This window comes from Trachurus trachurus, assembly GCF_905171665.1.
Source record: "Trachurus trachurus genome assembly, chromosome: 21".
NCBI lineage: Eukaryota > Metazoa > Chordata > Actinopteri > Carangiformes > Carangidae > Trachurus > Trachurus trachurus.
In genome coordinates, this window is record NC_139899.1 from 33,583,654 (window position 1) to 33,603,730 (window position 20,077).

At 40.4% G+C, this 20,077-nt stretch overlaps 3 protein-coding genes across 3 annotated transcripts; 2 read left to right on the plus strand and 1 right to left on the minus strand.

Moving 5' to 3' along the window:
- On the plus strand, positions 1 to 924 carry LOC311004604 (olfactory receptor 2T2-like; the record flags this gene model as incomplete). The annotated part of the gene is made up of 1 exon (XM_083996719.1): positions 1 to 924. One exon carries the CDS (start codon positions 1 to 3, stop codon positions 922 to 924), a length of 924 nt encoding a protein of 307 aa, XP_083852845.1.
- Positions 925 to 12,620: 11,696 nt separating this feature from the next.
- LOC311004598 (olfactory receptor 13C2-like) lies at positions 12,621 to 13,547 on the plus strand (the record flags this gene model as incomplete). Its single annotated transcript, XM_083996714.1, has 1 exon — positions 12,621 to 13,547. The coding sequence occupies one exon, from the start codon at positions 12,621 to 12,623 to the stop codon at positions 13,545 to 13,547; it is 927 nt and encodes a 308-aa protein (XP_083852840.1).
- A 4,213-nt stretch (positions 13,548 to 17,760) lies between these two features.
- Positions 17,761 to 18,687, minus strand: LOC311004144 (olfactory receptor 13C2-like; the record flags this gene model as incomplete). The annotated part of the gene is made up of 1 exon (XM_083996093.1): positions 17,761 to 18,687. One exon carries the CDS (start codon positions 18,685 to 18,687, stop codon positions 17,761 to 17,763), a length of 927 nt encoding a protein of 308 aa, XP_083852219.1.
- Between the last annotated feature and the right edge of the window lie 1,390 nt (positions 18,688 to 20,077).

Sequence of the window (20,077 nt, forward strand, 5' to 3'; positions counted from 1 at the left end):
ATGGAAGACAAGTTTAATGTTACATACCTAATTCTTGATGGGTATGTGGAGGTTAATAAATACAGATATGTTTATTTTTTGATTATGTTTACAATATATGCTCTAATAATCTGCAGTAATTCAACCATCGTGCATCTTATTATGGTTCATAAAAACCTTCATGAGCCGATGTACATTTTCATTGCAGCTTTGCTTTTGAACAGTGTCCTTAAGAGCACCGTTATTTACCCAAAGCTTTTGGTTGACTTTTTATCTGAAAAACAGGTCATATCTTACTCAGCCTGCATTTTTCAGTTTTTTGTATTTTACTCTTTAGGCTGTTCAGAATTCTTACTGTTGTCAGCCATGTCCTATGACAGATATGTGTCTATATGTAAACCTCTGCAATATGCAACTATCATGAAAAAAGAAACAATTGTTATTTTCCTGGTTTTATCTTGGCTTGTACCTCCCTGCCACATTGCAGTCCCTGCAATAGTGAGTGCTGCAACTAGACTGTGTAACCTTACTTTGAAGGGAATCTTTTGCAACAATTCAATTTACAGACTTCAGTGTGTAAGATCAAGTTTAATTACAACATATGGTGTCATTGTTTTGTTAGATCTAATAATAATCCCTATGCTGTTCATAATTTTCACCTACACAAAGATTCTCATCATTTCCTACCGAAGCTGTAGAGAGGTCAGGAAAAAAGCTGCAGAGACGTGTTTACCTCATTTGTTGGTTTTAATAAGTTGTTCTTTTTTAAGTGCATATGATGTCAGTATAGCTCGAGTGGAATCCAACTTTCCAAAAACTGCACGCTTAATAATGGCTCTACTGATAGTGTATCATCCTTTGTTTAATCCACTCATATATGGGCTAAAAATGAAGGAAATTTCTAAACACCTCAAAAAGCTGCTCTGTGCAGCCAAAAGCATCTGATGTATTAACACAGATTTCTCATGTATAGTCACTTTCTAAAATAATCATGCCGTAACGCTGATTCCTGAATGGTATTTAGTGTAATGTTTCCATGAGTTCTCATTGTATTTTGTTTTACTGACATGAATTTAAAAAATAAACCCTGGTGGTTTTTGGTGTACTGGTGGAGTTGTTGTTTGAATTATATGGTGAAGAATTCAATGTTTTTAAGCTGAATTTTATCAATATTAAGTCCTTTTTTCTTAATCATGGTATTTGCACATTTATGTGACCAAGGTCTAGGTGCACTGGAAAGTCATGAGGAATATTCCCCACACTGCTCTTGCTGAGGATCACAATTTATTCCTCATTCATCATCATCATGTTTCTGTCTCTCTCAACAAAAAACTGATGAAGGTCAAAAGAGACAAAAACATTAGAATAAAGACTGTAGACAATTACAATCTTAGTTTTAACAGCCCCTGGTGTCTCCATGTCTGTGTTCCAGACATTATTTTGGACTTCACTCTTTAAAGCACCAACATGTTGATTATCAGTGGTGTTTATTGTTCCCTATTTTTGTCTTTGATTTTCTACATGCTGACTTCAGAGAAAATTAATCACATTTGGCTGTAAACTGTCAGTTGAAACTAATCATATGGTTGCTGTCAGGAAGTTATATCCTTTTTATTCATAGACAATCAACAATCATGGTTTTGCAACATTAGCACTCAGAGGTAAACAGACAACATTTGAGTCACACAAATGAAGGTTTAACCACAGATTATGATTTTAAAAATGTGTCTGCCCACAACGACTGATGTGGACAATTCACACTACAAGCAAAGATGAATCAAAGGGCGCCCCTTGATGGATGGATGGATGATGCCCCATTAAAGACCTTTTAGGATAATAGTCAGGGGGCCAAAACTGATATTGTAACTTATGTGGACACCTCAGAGTACAAGCTGCATAGGCGGCCTTACCTATGTTTCAACCGTTTCAATTGAAACGGGCCCCAGCCACCAGGGGGGCCCCCAGCTGCCAGCCACCAAGTAAAAGACAGTACAATAATTCATAGGTTTCACCTTAACATACACACACACACACAGGCCTACATCCACCACACACACAAACAGCTCTGTCCACCGTGCGGTCACACACGCGACCCCTGATCCGCTCTACAACCTGATGCGCGCATCATGCCACACCGCTACGGTAATCGCTCCTGATTAGTAATACGACAGGAAATATCAATAACAACGTAGGCTTACCTTTGAAAACGGCCCGCAAACTATCAATAGACCCTAGTTTTCCTTCTCCCAGTATTAGGCTATTCCTTTTCTAATGTCCTTTTGTTTTTCCTGCTTTCCTCCTGACGTGCGCACAGTTGATTGACGTCTGTCAATCACTTTCCTCCTCTTTTCTTTTTTCCCTCGGGTTAAAATGCCTCCAAACAGGCGATCTATGAGTACGTCCTAACTTAACAGAGAAATAAAACACAGCGAGAGCACAACTAAAATGTGATATTATTGGCAGCTTATTTACAGATTTTACAGTAATAATGGAGACAGCTGTCTGTCTGCTGCTCCAGCACCGCAGCACCGACAGGATCAGCGCCTGTAGACGTCTGTCTGTCCGCATGTCTCGTCCTTTCCTTCTCCGTGGTCGTGGTGCTGAAAGAACGCGGAGCACTTTGCTCTCGTTACTTTTGTTGCAAATTTAAATTCAGAATATTGTTAAAGCCTGTAGTTTTTGATTGTGTTAAGATTCCTGTTCATGTCTTTTTTTTCTTCTGGTTTCTTGCCCTGGTAGTGATTTTAACACAATGTTGTGCGTACCTGGGATGCATGGATAGTGCGTTTACTGCGTCCTTTCATGGTTTAAAGCATCAGCGACACATGGGCACATGGCTGGCAAATAATTTTATGTTTAACAGGGTAGGGTCTCATATGAAATATTGAAACGGGCCCCCAGATGTCTAAGGCCGCCACTGACAAGCTGACAACCTATCCAGTGTCAATAATTGACCCCTCAACATGTATTCTAGCCAGATTGTCAGCTCAGGAAATGATTTTTTTGTTAATTTCATGACTGTTTTCTAAAGGTGGTAAAATCGGATTTTCCCCCCCAAAGTGCTTCCTTATTCTTTGAACTTCCTCTTGTAATTTTGAGCAAATTTGCAATATAATCCAATTAATGTGCAAACATGATCTTTAGAAAACAATTATCAATATACCAAAGGAGTATTGCACCATAGGGGGCGATGTTTTGTTAGCACAGCTGTGGAATGAGGCATGAAACAACACTCACCCATGAAGATGATCGCAGCAGTTGTCAACAGTCTGAACAGAGTGATTTATTTCAGATAATATTTTATTTGTCTACAAACAAAACAATCTTCTGCTACTTCTACCACCAAATGTTGGCAGAAAAAGGTAGGCTTTTTCCCAACTAGCTAAACTTCAAAGCTAAGCTACGAATGTGAATGACGGTGTACTCGGGGTATATGTTGATAATTTATTTGCTGCACAGCCAGCCTGTCAGCAAGCCAACTCATCTTATGTCAGATAACATTGTGGTGATCCATGTTTTTATTTTCTCCTCAAGATGCAAGGTGATATTTTATTTGCATTTCAGATAAGCTAACATGGAGCCAGAGGGAGCTGTAAGCCTAGAATCCAAAACGAGGCAAAAAGCAAGTGATGTAAATTGGCAAAAATGTTTTATCTGTCAAAATGACCATGGTAAATACAGCAAAGACAAACAGCTAAGAAAACCATGAGTGAAAGGGCAAAATACAAAGATGTGGAGTATGCTGATACTCTGGACAGAATTCGTGAATTTCTGGACACAGAAATCGACAAGGTAAAATGGCACAAAACATGCTATGCTGCTTTTACCAATGTCACGTTCATTGCTCGTCTGAAGAAGAGCTTTGAAAGTGCTCAATTGGAACCTGCAAGCAACTTCTGTCCCCGCTCCACAAGACATTCAGTACCTGCAGTCACATGGGAAAAATGTATTTTTTGTCAAAAAGATAAGCCTGGGGACAAACTGCGTAACATCCAAGTCTTGAGTACATCTGACAAGATTCTTCATCTGGCTCAGCAAGACTCAGAATTGCGAATAAGGCTTGCAGGAGTCCATGACTTGATCGCCGCAGAAGGCAAATACCATCTTATCTGTTACAGTGCATTCTTAAGGAAGTATGAGGGCACTTCATCAGGAGAAAATGATCCATACTCCATCTGTTTACACAATGTGGCAGATGAGCCTGGAGCAGGGAAAGCCAAAGGTCAAATATACTCATTGAAAACTGTTTGGGACAGATACAGTAAACTTCTTGCAGACTTTGACTTAGATCCAGAAATATACAAACCTCAGCGTTTCAAGACTAAGATTGACAAGTTGCTTCAGGGAAAAGCAATATTTGTGCATTCCCTGAAACCAAATGATCCCATCATGATATTTCCTGAAATGACTACTGAGGCCGCTCTCTTTAACATGAAAAAAATGATGGACAATGGGTGACTATGGCTAGCTGTGGAACTAACAAGGACACTCAGATACTGAGTTGGCTGTATTGGGTGTCACTAAAGATCAAGGCAGATATCAGGGAGTCCCCAAGACATGATGTTATTGGAGGGATAGATCAGCATCATGTGGAAGATGTTGTGCCTGATAGTCTGTACATGTTGTTACAACTCCTTTGCATTGGTGATGATCGTGACCCAGAAACCGAGAGTGAAGAAACATTTAACACAAAGCTACTCAGCATTGCTCAAGACATTGTTTTCTTGGCATCTGGTGGACGGAAACCAACACCAAAACACATCAGTATTGGAGTTACTGTACACCAAGCTACACACTCAAAGGATTTAGTGCAGTTACTTCATGCTGCTGGGCACAGTATAAGTTATGAGTCAGTGTTGAGAACAGATACTACAATGGCAAATGAGGCCCTTAAGAGATACTTTGAGAGTGATGAAGTATATGTTCCATTGAACCTTGTCAATGCAAGTCTCCCTGGATACATCATGTATGCAAATGACAACATAGACATAAATGAGGAGACCCTTGATGGGAAAGGAACATTTCATGCCTCCCAGACTGCTGCTTTCAGACGAAGTAAGCCTCCAGAAGAAATCTCAAAAATAAAGCTGAAATCTGAAAGATCAAAGTCAGTCTCAGTTCCACCAGGACTGTTTGAACTTAGGGATGCTAAAATGGGATCACAAAAGCCCCCACCAAAATTTTATGCGTCCATTTCACCAGAAATGTATGATGCTGACACAGAAATAAACATAAACATAACTAATCAATCAAAGAGCCGAGATCCTGCCTGGATTATTTACAGACTACAGAACACAGACAATCAGGTTGTTCCATCTTGGAGTGGCTTCAACCACCTTGTGACGAAATCAAATAACCCAAAAACAGTAGCTGGATTGATGCCCATCATAAATTCTCCAGCACATGACTACGACACACTTTGGACAGTTTTACAGAACTGCCACAAAATGACTACAAAACTGGGCCAAAGGTATACGATCATAACCTTTGATGAGCAGCTCTACTGCAAAGCAAAAATGCTCCAGTGGCACCACCAAAAACACTGTGAGGATATAGTCATTGTCTTGGGTGGCTTTCATGTGCAGATGAATTTTTCAAAGGTCATTGGTCAGCATATTGGTGATTCTGGACTGAGGGACATTTTTGAGGAAAGTGGTGTGTTTGGAAAGAACACTAAAACATCATGAAGGGAAAGGGATGGAACCGTGTAGCCCGTGCACACAAACTTGCATTTGAAGCACTTTGGAGAATATTGTGGCCAACATTTATACAATGGATGGATGACAATGACCACACAATAGGCAACACTTGCTTTGAGTTGGCAAATGCTGTCTCGGAACACATACGATGTGGAGAAATTGAAGCAGCTGCAGCACGCTATGAAGATCTTGTGGTAAAAGTTGAAGAGGTCCAGGGTCTACTTGCAGAGTTTGACAAGGCTAATGAAAACAAACCAACCTTCACTTTCTGGCGACAATACATGGATCTCGTGTCTATTCTCCTGGCATTCACACGGGCTCTGAGATGTGGTGACTGGAAGCTGTACATGTCAGCCTTCAAGCGCATGATGCCCTGGTTTGCAGCTTATGATCAGACCCATTACACAAGATGGGGTGCTGTATTCATAGCAGACATGGAACATCTGGCACAGACGGCACCCCAGGTCTACCAGGGCTTCCTAGATGGTGATTTTGTAGCCAAGGAGACCAATCACAGCTTCAATGAGGTGCCTTTTGATCTGTGTCTTGAGCACATCAACAAAACTGGAAAGGTTGCTGGAGGTTTGGTAGGCATCACTCGAAACGAGTCAGCTAGAAACCGTTGGTCCATCAGCTACAATGAACAAGCATCTTTAGCACAGGATACCAAATCACTGTTTGGACTGACACATTAAGGAGGAGATGATGAAGACACCCACAAAGACTGCCTTCCATCAAGACTAAGGAGAGATAATGATGATGCAACTCAACTTCAAGACCAGTTCCAGAGATACCATGCCTTCCAGCTGGATAATATGCATGAGTTGGTGTCTTTGACAACTGGTGATGTGTCTTCCGAAGATATAATGAAAGACCTTATGAATGCTGCGGAGTCAGGGAAAAAAATCGTCACTGAGTTGGTGCAAAAACGATTGAGCACAACGAGTATAGACTTTCACAGAAGCCTAACCAAGAGAAACCCCAAAACATTCTCAAATCTGTACAGCACAGGTAAAAAACGTGAAAAACCCAAGTGTGTGAAGCCTGACAGGGATATTTTCCGTCGCATCATTGTATCCATAGAGAGTGGTAGGGAGGTTAACATAGACGAGCTTCTCCAAAAGGAACTGTGTGCAGTCCCCCTGTCACTTGCCACAACAGATTCAGTCTAGTGTTGGGCAATTTTGACATTCTCAGATCGTCCCAATCGCCCTCCCAGGAGATCGCCGATAGACCTGTCTATTGCCGGGGCACGGGGGGGTTCCACGTGTTCGTTCGACGGGGGGGGGACAGCATGCCCTGCTGTCATGCTGTCATGCATGCGCGCTTCTCTCTCTCTGTGTGTGTGTGAGGGCTAATAATGGAGAAAGAGCACTATGATCAATGAACGGAACGCTATTGCGTTGCCGAAAGCCGAAAAATCTATTCATGGCGGACGGAATTTATTTGTGGCATATCAGTGAACACCGATGTGACAGGGCTAGTCACAGCCACAACACCAGCTAAACGGAGTGGCCACCCTGTTTACCACAGAGATTTTGTGTGCGGTCATATGACTACCTGGCTCCGTCTGATTGGACGTCGCCAGTGGCTGCATTTGATTGGTGAAACACTGTCATTTGACAGAGTATCTGTTGGAAGCAGCCAGAGAAGCGGCTTCATTAAAACAAAACAAACATATTGCGCATTGGATCAATAAAAAAAAGTAGCGAGTATGTGTGTGTAAAATCGGCAGGAAAACAAAACATCGCTGATCGTCCTTCCAATCGCCGATAGACGATGGGATCGCCAATCGGCACACCCCTAATTCAGTCCTCCGACCTACAAACAAAGCTGACTTAGCCACCATACTACAAGCTGGTGCAAAGGGGACAGAGTCCATCTATTGTGAGCACTTGCACCATCATTGATGGGATGACCTTAGTCAGAGCAATAGGAAAACCCCTAAATGCATCAACCTTTGGGGATTATGCTGACATTTTCAAGCAGAACGTGACTGGATATCATAACATCACTAGAGTGGATCTAGTGTTTGATCAGTACCAACAGAACTCCATAAAGGCTGGAACAAGAGCAAAACGTAGCACTGGTCCACAAAAGATTTGCACCATTGTCAGTAGGGATGTAAAGATACCAGCTGACTGGAATCAGTTTATTGAAATGGATGAAAACAAGGCCAATCTGACCCAATTCCTATCAAATGAGCTTGAAAGGAATGTGCACCATTATGGTCAGGAAATTGTAATAAAGGTACTTTATTTGTCACATATATGTGACAAATAAAGTACCTTTATATGTATATATACAGCTAGTACAGTGAAATTCTTTCTCTGCATTTAACCCATCCCTGAGGATCAATAATAAGTGGAGGATTTGACAACCCTGAAAAAGTGGCATCACCAGCAGGATTTTGATGTTTCCCACCTTCAGGCTACGCATGAAGAAGCAGACACCCGCATATTGCTACATGCAGTTGATGCAACAGCGAAAGGCTATCAGAGGCTCATCATTCAGTGCAGAGACACAGATGTACTGGTGTTGCTTCTTGTGTTTGCACACCAACTGAGCCCAGAAGTTTGGATGAAAGCAGGAACAGCCAAGAAACCACGCTACATCAAAGTTCATGATATTAAACTGCCAAATGAGATCATCAATGGTTTGTTGGCATTTCATTCCATCACTGGATGTGATACAACTAGCCAATTCACTGGAATAGGAAAAAAGACTGCATGGAAAGTGTTCCAGCAGTGCCCACATCTTCTCCACAACTTTGGTGAGGATGAATTACCAAGTCCAGCTACTCTGTGTTTGGCAGAACAGTTTGTATGCAAACTGTATGACCTGAAATCAACCAGTGACTCAATCCATGATGTTCACTGTTCCCTGTTTCGGAAAGTGAAAGCCAATGTGGATACTTTACCACCAACAAAGGATGCCTTGACTCTGCATCTCATGAGGGCCCACTATCAAACAAAGGTTTGGAAACAGGCACTAGTGACTCATCCAAAGTTGCCCTCACCAACTAGTTGTGGTTGGCACATGAAGGATGGTGTACTGGTTCCCCAGCTTTTAACTAAAGAACCCTTAGAGTCCCCGTATTCCTAAAGATTCTTAGTGCAAAGAGTTGCTCCTAGTGGCCAAATTCTAAGAAAATTCTTAGAATCATGATGTTTTCTTAGAATTTCCCCTAAAAGTTAAGAGTAGATCCTAGTAAAGATAAAAGCTATTCCTAAAGAATCCTAGCTCTTAAGAGAGCTCCTAAGGTGGGATCTGTTAAGAGCAGGGAAGAGGACTTTTAAGTGGCTTAGGAGTTCCCTAAGCAGAGGAAATGGTGGACAGAAGAGGCAGGAGAGATATTTTCCAAACACTGGATGACAGTGAATTAATGAAACGCTACAGATTGTTCCTGTTCCTCTGTCCAGTTGGGTTTCCTTGTTCTTTTCTTCTCCATTGCTGTTCACTGGTTTGTGGTAGATTTCAAAGCCAACCAACACTGCTTCTTATAGGCCGGTCAGCAATCACAGACACTGATGAAAGCTGAGCCCAAATTGAGTTGAAATGTTGAAAGTTGAACGTGCAAAAATGACCAGCATGGTAATTAATATAAGCAAATAAATATAAGTTTCACTATGTGAATACTATGCAAGTTTTCACACATTTTGTAGGATAATTTTAAAGTATAGCTAAGCTTACTATTCATTTAACAGATATTTTCTTTTATGTGAAATATTTTTTACAATTACACAGTCTTCATAAGATTGGATTCTATGGTTAAATTTATCGATTTGAGGGTCCATCCTTTGCCCATTATCACCAAAAGTATATTTTTTATCTAGCTTTTTTTTAAAGTATATTTTTTGGGCTTTTTGGCCTTTAATTGACAGAACAGTTTAGAGAGAGACAGGAAATGGGAGGCAGAAAGAGGGGGAATGACATGCAGGTTAGGACTGCTCGACACGGGATTCAAACCGGGGTCGCCTGCAGTGAGGACTATAGCCTCAACACATGGGGCGCTGCTCTACCAACTGAGCTAAACACCGCCCCTTTATCTAACTTTTAGGATCAACCAATCACAGCGTTTGAAATGATGACTCATACCTAGCAACGGGGGTCAACCACACCTCCTCACTAAGATAGGAGTTTCTGTCCATTCCTTGCTCAGAGTTCTCTGAGAGTGTTCTGGAATCACTCCTAAGCTAAGACTCCTTGCTAGGAATTTTTAGGTTAAGTTAGGAGCTCTCTGAGAGGATTCTTAGAATCTTTAGGAATACGGGCCCAGATGTTTGGAGCTGACAACCTGTGGATGCAAGGAAAGTGGAAGTCAGTGCAGTACCAGGCAGTGTCGATGTCGAAGGAGTGGAGTATATTGCTGTGGGGCATGTGGGTGTGCCTGCGCAGCTTGGTGCAAGAATACTCAGGTACCAACATAATCATCACTGATATATTATATATACTAGGGCCGGGACTTTAACGCATTAATTACGATTAATTAATTACACAAAAATTAACGCATTTAATCGCATTTTTTTTTCTTTCTCACGTGTGTCTACGTGCGGTGCGCCCGCACGCGAGAGAGGCGGCAGTTTGAGAGGCTGACTGGCAGAGATGAGTGCTGGTGAAACGCTAGCATGGTTATTTAAAACACCATCTCTGATCTCTGCCTGCACATAGATAAACAGACACGGGCGCACGCTAAATGCGCTATATCGCGCTAATTGCTCAGCTGCAGCGCTATATCTATGACCTGTCACTGTCACAGGTGCAGCTCATCTCATTATGATAGGACTTCACCCTCAGAGCTGTCTGTCTTCAGACTGTCCTGACCTGTCCCTGAACATCACACAGGGACAACATGGAGCTGCCTGTGTGATTGGTTACTGACTTTTATTAATGTTTACATCAGGCTGAGTTCAACAAATCAGTTTATGCTACTGTGATTTAAGTAGCCTAGTTAAATACTACAGTAATCATCATAGTGTATTGGAAGGAAAGACCATTTAATCTGTATGGATATCGATTAATGAATGAATCGATAATTTGCATCCCTAGTCTGTTGGTCTTGGTTAAGTACCACCTTGAATGCTTAAGCTTATGTATTCAGTCATTCAATGGTATACTAAAATCCATGTGAAAAAAAAAATGCTTCTCACTGTCCTCAGGTCAAATATTTGTATGCGATTAAAATGCAATTAATTGCGATTAATTAATTACAAAGCCTCTAATTAATTCGATTATTTTTTTTAATCGAGTCCCGGCCCTAATATATACATGTATATTTTTGTCTTGTAGATTAGGCTCTCTGGTGTGGTGCATGTATTGTAACAAAAACTATAAACTCTTCTCTTCTGTCTCTGACCAGGACTCTGACTGAGAACATGGACATGGTCCCTAGGTGCCTTCTCACAGCTGTCTGCTATTTTTGGAGGATGACAGTTTGGATGGGAAAAAATAATAGTTGTACCAACAGGGTTGATTGGAAATTGCCATGTTGCAATGAATAATCTGTTGTGATTATGTGGTTATTAAACAATGTTATTTGTCAAAATCATCCCTAAGTTGCACAGTTATTACTACAAACCATTAGTAGTTACTCTAGAGGAAGTCAGACAGCTGTTGAATCTAGAAGGAATTTATAGTGAAATGTCAAATAAATATTCTAGATTTCCGCCTGGACAAGTACTAAAATGTGTGCAGTGTTGCACTGTCTCAAACTACAAGCTTTAAACTTGTCATGACTCATGCCCCTAGATTGGGGTACTGATTGATACAGATTTGGGGCTAGTATCTTGTGTTTCCAAGCTGATATTCACTTTAAAACTGGTTTTCTTTAGGCGGAGATTGATTTTTACATGTTCTAGCTCATTTTGCTCTTACACTGTTTAATAGATTTTCATTCTGACACTTCTGCAGACACCTCCTGAGTGTAATCTTTCATTTGATACCATGTTTGTGTATCTCCCGTCTCACCCATCTCACGTCTCCCGGTTCATCATCCTGGACAGCTGCAGGGGGGTTTCACAACAGTGGTGTTTTCGGGGGGGGGGGTTGTGGCGGCGGCGACATCCCCGTCAGACGCTACGATTCTGACACTTCTGCAGACACCTCCTGAGTGTAATCTTTCATTTGATACCATGTTTGTGTATGTGGTCCTTGTAGTTGTGGAGATATTAGACATTTATTGCGGGCAGGTCGTGTTAAGCAGGAAACCTGAAAAATTGCCTAAAATTGCTTCCAAAACCCACAAAAAAAATTTTCAGCTTGACAACCACTCTAGAATTTCACCTGTAGGTCCCTTCTAACTAAAAAAATGGGTTGTCATCTTGTACCCCAACATGTCCGCAAAAGTCTTAACGGAAGCACTTTTCAGAATTGGCCCCCTGACTATAACTCTGCCGAAGAATCTGCCGAATCCCGCTCTGTCCCGGTTGCTGCCGTAGTGTCCTTGGGCAAGACACCTTACCCGCCTTGCTCCTGATGGGTCGTGGTTCGCGCCTTGCATGGCAGCTTCCGCCATCAGTGTGTGAATGTGTGTGTGAATGGGTGAATGTGATGTACTGTAAAGCGCTTTGGGTATCGTTCAGGTATAGCAAAGCGTTATATAAATACAAGACCATTTACCATTTACCAACAATGCACTGAGAGGTCAAACATTGCTGCGACTTGAGGCCTCCAGGGTTCGATTAAGTTCCTTACACATTACGATCTATTTTAGTTGAGTTTAATGAGATCCATGGAGGCTGAAGGAACATAATAAAAAGTTTAGACAGATTTGAACAGTTCATTTTCATTTTCTGAAGATGAGCTTTCACCGATTGCACTTAATGTTAGGTATCTGAATGAATTAAGAACTCTTAATTGTTATGGTTAGACTTAAATCATGCACATTGGTTACATGCCTGAATGCCTGTTTCATTTCTGATCACTTTGATTGACCACGCATTCATGGAAGACGAGTTTAATGGTACATACCTAATTCTTGATGGGTATGTGGAGGTTGATAAATACAGATATGTTTATTTTTTAATTATGTTTACAATTTATGCTCTAATAATCATCAGTAATTCTACCATTGTGCATCTTATTATGGTTCATAAAAACCTTCATGAGCCGATGTACATTTTCATTGCAGCTTTGCTTTTGAACAGTGTCCTTTACAGCACCGTTATTTACCCAAAGCTTTTGGTTGACTTTTTATCTGAAAAACAGGTCATATCTTACTCAGCCTGCATCTTTCAGTTTTTTTTATTTTACTCTTTAGGCTGTTCAGAGTTCTTACTGTTGTCAGCCATGGCCTATGACAGATATGTGTCTATATGTAAACCTCTGCAATATACAACTATCATGAAAAAAGAAACAATTGTAATTTTCCTGGTTTTATCTTGGCTTATACCTGCCTGCCACATTGCAGTCCTAGCAATAGTGAGTGCTGAAACTAGACTGTGTAACCTTACTTTGAAGGGAGTCTTTTGCAACAATTCAATTTACAGACTTCAGTGTGTAAGATCAAGTTTAATTACAACATATGGTGTCATTACTTTGTTAGATCTAATAATAATCCCTATGCTGTTCATAATTTTCACCTACACAAAGATTCTCTTCATTTCCTATCGAAGCTGTAGAGAGGTCAGGAAAAAAGCTGCAGAGACATGTTTACCTCATTTGTTGGTTTTAATAAGTTGTTCTTTTTTAAGTGCATATGATGTCAGTATAGCTCGAGTAGAATCCAACTTTACAAAAACCGCACGCTTAATAATGACTCTACAGATAGTTTTGTATCATCCTTTGTTTAATCCACTCATATATGGGCTAAAAATGAAGGAAATTTCTAAACACCTCAAAAGGCTGCTCTGTGCAGCCAAAAGCATCTGATGTATTAACACAGATTTTTCATGTACAGTCATTTTTTTCTAAAATAATCATGCTGTAATGCTGATTCCTGAATGGTATTTAGTGTAATGTTTCCATGAGTTCTCATTGTATTTTGTTTTACTGACATGAATTTAAAAAGCAAACCCTGTTGGTTTTGGTGTACTAATGGAGTTAATGTTGTTTGAATTATTTGGTAAAAAAGTCAATGTTTCTAAGGCCTGTGAATATTCTCATTCATCCATAGTTACTGTATCTCAAGGAAATTTCAATCGAACGCAACTGGACTTGATTATTTGTCTTAGAAGATGTTTCACCTCTCATCCAAGAGGCTTCATCAGTTCTTGTCCAGTTGCGTTTGATTGAAATTTCCTTGAAATAACAATGTTTCTAAGCTGAATTTAATCAATATAAAGTCCTTAATTCTGAGTGACAGTATCTGCACATTAATGTCATCCTGGTCCAGGTGCACTGGAAAATCTTGAGAAATATTCCCCACACTGCTCTTGCTGAGGATCACAATTTATTAATCATCCTCGTGTTTCTGTCTCTCTCACCAAAAAACTGATGAAGGCCAAAAGAGAAAAAAACATTTGAATGTCCAAAGACGACTGTAGCCAATTACATCCTTAGTTTTAACAGCCCTTAGTGTCTTCATGTCTGTGTTCCCACCCTTGTTTTTGTATTTCATTTTACACATGCTGACTCCAGAGAAATAACATCATATTTGGCCTTAAACTGTTAGTTGAAACAAATCATATCGTTGCTGTCAGGGAGTTATGTCATTATTATACATAACAGTCAACTGTCATGGTTTGGCAACATTAGTACTCTGAGGTAAACAGACTCCAAACATTTGAGTCAGAAAGATATTATGATTTTAAAAACATGCTCTACCACAATGACTGATGTGGACAATCCACACTACAAGCGAAGATGAATCAAAGGGCGCCCCTTGATGGATGGATGATGGACCGAAAGGAGGTAGCCATTAGAACGTGGTCAACACTTAGATAGGTTGTGATATTAAGACTGCATGATTGATTGGTATTAAGGATCAAAAGTGAGTCGAGAAACCATTCCCAACAACAGTACATCACTATCAGCAGAAAATCAGCCAAGAGCCATCTGGCAGAGTCCAATATGTTACTGCTGCTGTGGGATTGGCTGATGGGATGGTTTCATGACTAAGATTATTAGGGCCATCAAAACGTGCATCTTGATCGGGATCGGTATGCTATTACTTTTCTCAAGAGTTTACGAATTTTTCACGACTGCGCAAGATTTTGCATTGAAGTCAATGGGACGGGCGGAAAAAAAAGAGCGAAAAAGAACAATCATTGGAGTTTTTCAAACGTCTACTGCTCAGGCATACTTTCACCTAGAGACTTCATTTGAACTTTAAACAGTAGACACAAGTCTTGTGTATTGGCGTATTATTCCACGTTTTGGTAGGTCATATAGTTTTTTATCAATCCCTGATCAATGACCATGATCATTTTATGAGATTATAATGGGTGTGTATTGCACGGCTTGAGCCCACTTTACCCAGGTATGAGTCCTGAGCAGCAGCTTGCACGATTCGCAAACAAGCTACAACGCAGATTGCAAAAAACGTCTCCCGGTTCATCATCCTGGACAGCTGCAGGGGGGTTTCACAACAGTGGTGTTTTCGGAGGGGGGGTTGTGGCGGCGGCGACATCCCCGTCAGACGCTACGATCGTGCACCCCCACCCCGGCTGTCGAAGCTTCGATTTAAATCGATTTTATGTCCGCGAAGCTTCGATTATCAAAATATGATAATCGGGACAGCCCTACAGATTACACAAAATGTTGAGGTAGAGGGAGCATCAAGCCGGGAGGAGACTAAAACCAGAGGGAGGCAAACATTCTCACACCTGCTTGGACTTACCCACCTAAATGATCCTGCCCATGTCCTGCAATTAAACATCAAATATGATGAAGCCTTCATTCTGTTGTGAAACAGTACTGAACCAGCGCTCTCATCCTTTCCAAAGAATGAAGAGGGACCCCCCCAACTGAGATTCCTGGTGAAGCCACAGTAGGAGGAAAATGCCAGCAAAGTATCATTGCCACAACAGCTACTGCTGACCACACTTTCCCTACTTTGCACTGAAAAACTGAAAATCAAGGACTCCAGGAAGAGTAGCCACAGTTAAACAGTCCAGTGTCTAATGGTGATCTAAATTCAACTTAATACATTATCCTCGTATGTCCTAAATTATTGCACAGCTTGAATTATGGCTTTGTGGATAAAGGCTGTACCCTCCACCCCTCCTTTCACAAGGTCCCAATTCAATTTGATTCGATTCGATTCAATATGGATTAATTCAGAGTAATTTCAGTTTTAGTACCAATTTTGCATGGTTATTAAAAATATTTTTCACAGAACTAATGCTGCTAATTGTACAAAGATGGAACGCTCTCACCTGGTGCTGGTGCATTATTGAAAATATTAATGTTTAGGCTACATTAAAAAAGGCTTACCCAAAAGCAGTTACATTATGCAGATTTATTTAACATGAATCACTCCAAATGTTTAACAGTGCAACTCTTCAGTACAGTTTCCTATTTAATTTCATAATCGCATTACATAGGGATGGGCAATGATTTTTGAATAGTCAAATGGTCATTCGGTAAAAAAAAAAATCAAATAGTTTGAGGCAATCATCTTGTCTGAAAAAATGTAAATGTTTACTTTTTACTGGCGCAGAGGGTGATCTTCAGAGTGTACAGAGGTATAATAGAAGCTCCATGTGTGGTGTTGGTGTTTTACAACGTTGTTAATCGTACTAGTGCTGTATTGTGCAGAAAAGTGGGGAACACGCCTTAGAATGGGCCCCATATAATATAACAGTCAAGTTTTATTTTGAAGTTTGTAATTTTTCAGCTCATACATTTCACATTTACAACACTGCACCACCGTAGCTTCAATTTTCCATGACAACTGACCTGAGAAAGACGCGTGACACGTCATGTTTACATGAGCTCAAACTTGTGGCGCACACCAGGTAGTTGGAGCCATACAAAAATAAGCAGTACATATGTCTATGGTTGGAGTGGCTTATGGTCCAGCCGCATTCACGTAAACGGACCGCGAGTTCGACTGTAGACGCAGAGTCTGAGCATGTGCGTATAATATCCGCGTCTGTTCCGAGAGGAATTTATAAAGCCCGCCGAGGGCAAAGTTGTACTTTTACGGTACTCACTGTGCCGAAAAAAGCAGCTACCGACATACTTTTTGCGTGTTGGCATTGACTTGTTCTTGTGACAACTCTAGTTTAGATACAAGGATGGGGAACTTCAAGGTTTTGGTTAAATTAATACTTTATTATGGTTGTGGGACGTTCTTTGTTATAATTATAATCATAACCATGTGTTTGAGGTAAGGGAAAGGGGATGGATCTTGGTATGGTTACAAAAATGTTGGCTTACTGGTGTAAACATCACCAGGATCAACTTAATTGATCTATAATGTTGTGCAAATTAATCCTGATTTCCTTGTTATCATTTCAATAGCAGCTAGATGGCTCTGTCACTTGGACATAAATATAAAGACAGGTGACAGACTGAAGGATGAGTGGAGAGTGACAGTGCCTTGAACTGTAGCTAACAAGTGTCCTTCAGTAACTACATCTCCTTTCATTTGTTACTTGCCTGTACTGATAAAACAACAACATTTTAGTGAGAGTCATCCAAGAACAAAAACATGTTGTGAGGCCATTTGTTAATGGGTTTATCATTATACTAATATACAATTCCCTGTATAGTTGGTATTATACCTGATTCTGAGTGTGTTTGCTTTGTGTAGACACCGAAGGCCCTCCAATGCATTCAGGCATTCAGTGGGGTCTGACAGTTTTGTTTTTTACAATGTGGCTGATTCATGGGGATGTTACATGGAGATTAAAGCCTAATATCATATTTGTACAGTCCAGTCTCACAGATGTAAATAGATAAAGTTTCACAGTGGCACCAGTCCAGACCTAGTCCTGTGTTCCTGATAAAACATACGAAAAGCCCAAACCTCACTACAACAGTAGTTGTTTCCTGATGGTCAATAAGATGAATATCAAAAAAACTGAAACAAACATTGACATAAATGATCAGAACATTCACACCATTATAGATGAGGACTGAAATAATGTAAAAACACTATCACCACTTTTACTGGAGCATAACTTTTACTCTAACATCACATTACTTTGGTTCGACAGAACAACCTCTTCAAGTGTTTGGAGATTTCTTTCATTTTCAGTCCATATATTACTGGATTAAAGAGAGGATGATACATTATTATTTGCAAAGTCATTATTAAACGAGCAGTTTTTGGAAATTTAGATCCCAGTCGAACTATAATCACGTCATACGCAGACAAACAGGAGAAGCTGATTAAAACCAGCAGGTGAGGTAAACAGGTCTGTGCAGCTTTCTTCCTCATAGTTTTAGAACTTCTATAGGAGATGATCAGTATCCTGGTGTATGTGAACAGGATGAAGAGCAGAGGGCAAAGTGCAGTGACTATCACAGAATAAACACCAAATATAGATCGTGTTCTCAAACTCACACAGTGGAGATTATAAATAGAATTATTACAAAATATTCCATTTAATATTGAATTACAGAGTTTCATATCAATACTCATTATTACTAGAACTGAAATGTGACAAGCAGGAATAAGCCAAGCTAAACCCAGAAAAATACTCACTGTGGTTCTTCTCATGATAGTTGCATATTGCAGAGGTTTACATATAGACACATACCTGTCATAGGCCATGGCTGACAACAGTAAGAACTCTGAACTTCCTAAAGAATAAAACAAAAAAAACTGAAAGAGACAAGCTGAATAAGATATGACCTGTTTTTCTGATAAAAAGTCAATCAGCAGCTTTGGGTAGATGTTGGTGCTGGAAAGAACAGAGTTGATTAACAAAGCTGCAATGAAAATGTACATGGGCTCATGGAGGTTTCTGTGACTCACAATAAGACACACAATGGTGAAATTACAGCAGATTATTAGAATATAAACTGTAAACATGATCACAAAGTAAAGATATCTGTATTTCTGCACTTCCACATGCCCACTGAGAGTTATATATGTTACATTATGTTCGTCATCCATTAATCCCATCTAATAATGGATAAAAAGTTCAAGGAAAAGTAGATTAATTAACCATTTTATAGGAGTGAGGAATACGAAAGCTACAAAGAGGACCTGGTCTCATTCATTCATACAAACTCAACCTTAAATGCACCTGGTGGTTGTTCATCTACAACATTTAAAAGGTAAAACTAGTCAGGTCTGTAGTTTTTATAATATTGCCTCATCCTCCACGGATCTCATTAATCTTTAAACCAAAATAGATTCTAATGTGTAAAGATTTCATCAAACCCTTGAGGCCTGAAGTCACAGAACTGTTTGACTTCTTTAAACTGTCTTTGAGTTTGTCACTACGGAAATAAAGTGAATATTTTTCCAAACAAAAGAGAGAACTATCCATCTCCGGGGTGTGTGTGATTGCATTTTACTGTCCATGCACCCATGTTTGTATGTGTGTACGTGCGTGTGCGTGCACCAGCGCGTGCAAGAGAGTGCAGGAGGATGGGCTGACATGAGAGATGGTGAAAAGCAAATACACACCGCTACGGCGTCACTTTCAGTTGTGAGCGCACATAAATGGGTTTGTGCGGGCAAGAAACGCTACATCTGAACGACCCCCAAGCCCACACACATGCTTTAACCAAGGCGGCGGCCACAATCCGCCTGGCAGGGAAAACCCTGAAAACACCATTACTGAAAGAAATGGGCACGTGACTGCCCTGCCAGTAGTTTAAATCTTGGCTTGGAGTCAGTGCCATTTATCTTCAAAAGTTCAGTTTTCAGCATTAACTTTCCTTATTTTGGAGCAAGCCATGCCGTCATCAGTACGTCTCGTTTCTCTTTCTCTCTCAGACGCACTGGCCACGCAGGGTAAATTATGGAATGTGTCTCATATTCCACATTAAAATGCATTAACAGAAATCCTTTTTCATTTTCAAAATGTAGCTGCATTATTTGACTCATATGTAACGGAGGTCCGCGGACCGTCGCAAGGTATCAGTGAGGAGAAGTGACAGCGTGTGGCGGTTAGCGGTACCGAAGTTAAACTCACTCACCCATAAAAGACGTGCTAACCCACTTGCCAAGTGGTCATTGACCTCTTGGCGAAACGGTTAGCATCGTCGCCGACGGTGTGGGAGACCCGGGTTTGAAACCCACTCAGGGAAGGCCGGACAACATCGGTCAGACACAGATAAAATGAATGATCAATATTCCAAACTGCATTTTCATTTTCTTCTTCAAGACTGCTCATTCTGTGACTTAATTAAAATGATAAAGAAAGGGACATTTAAGATTTAATTTTCAAAACATCCTCCAGCAATAAGGTACCAAAATTTAATTTGAAAAGTCAAATTTTAAAATTAAAATGCATTAGCACAAAGGCTTTTTCATTTCAAGGTCATAACTGCAT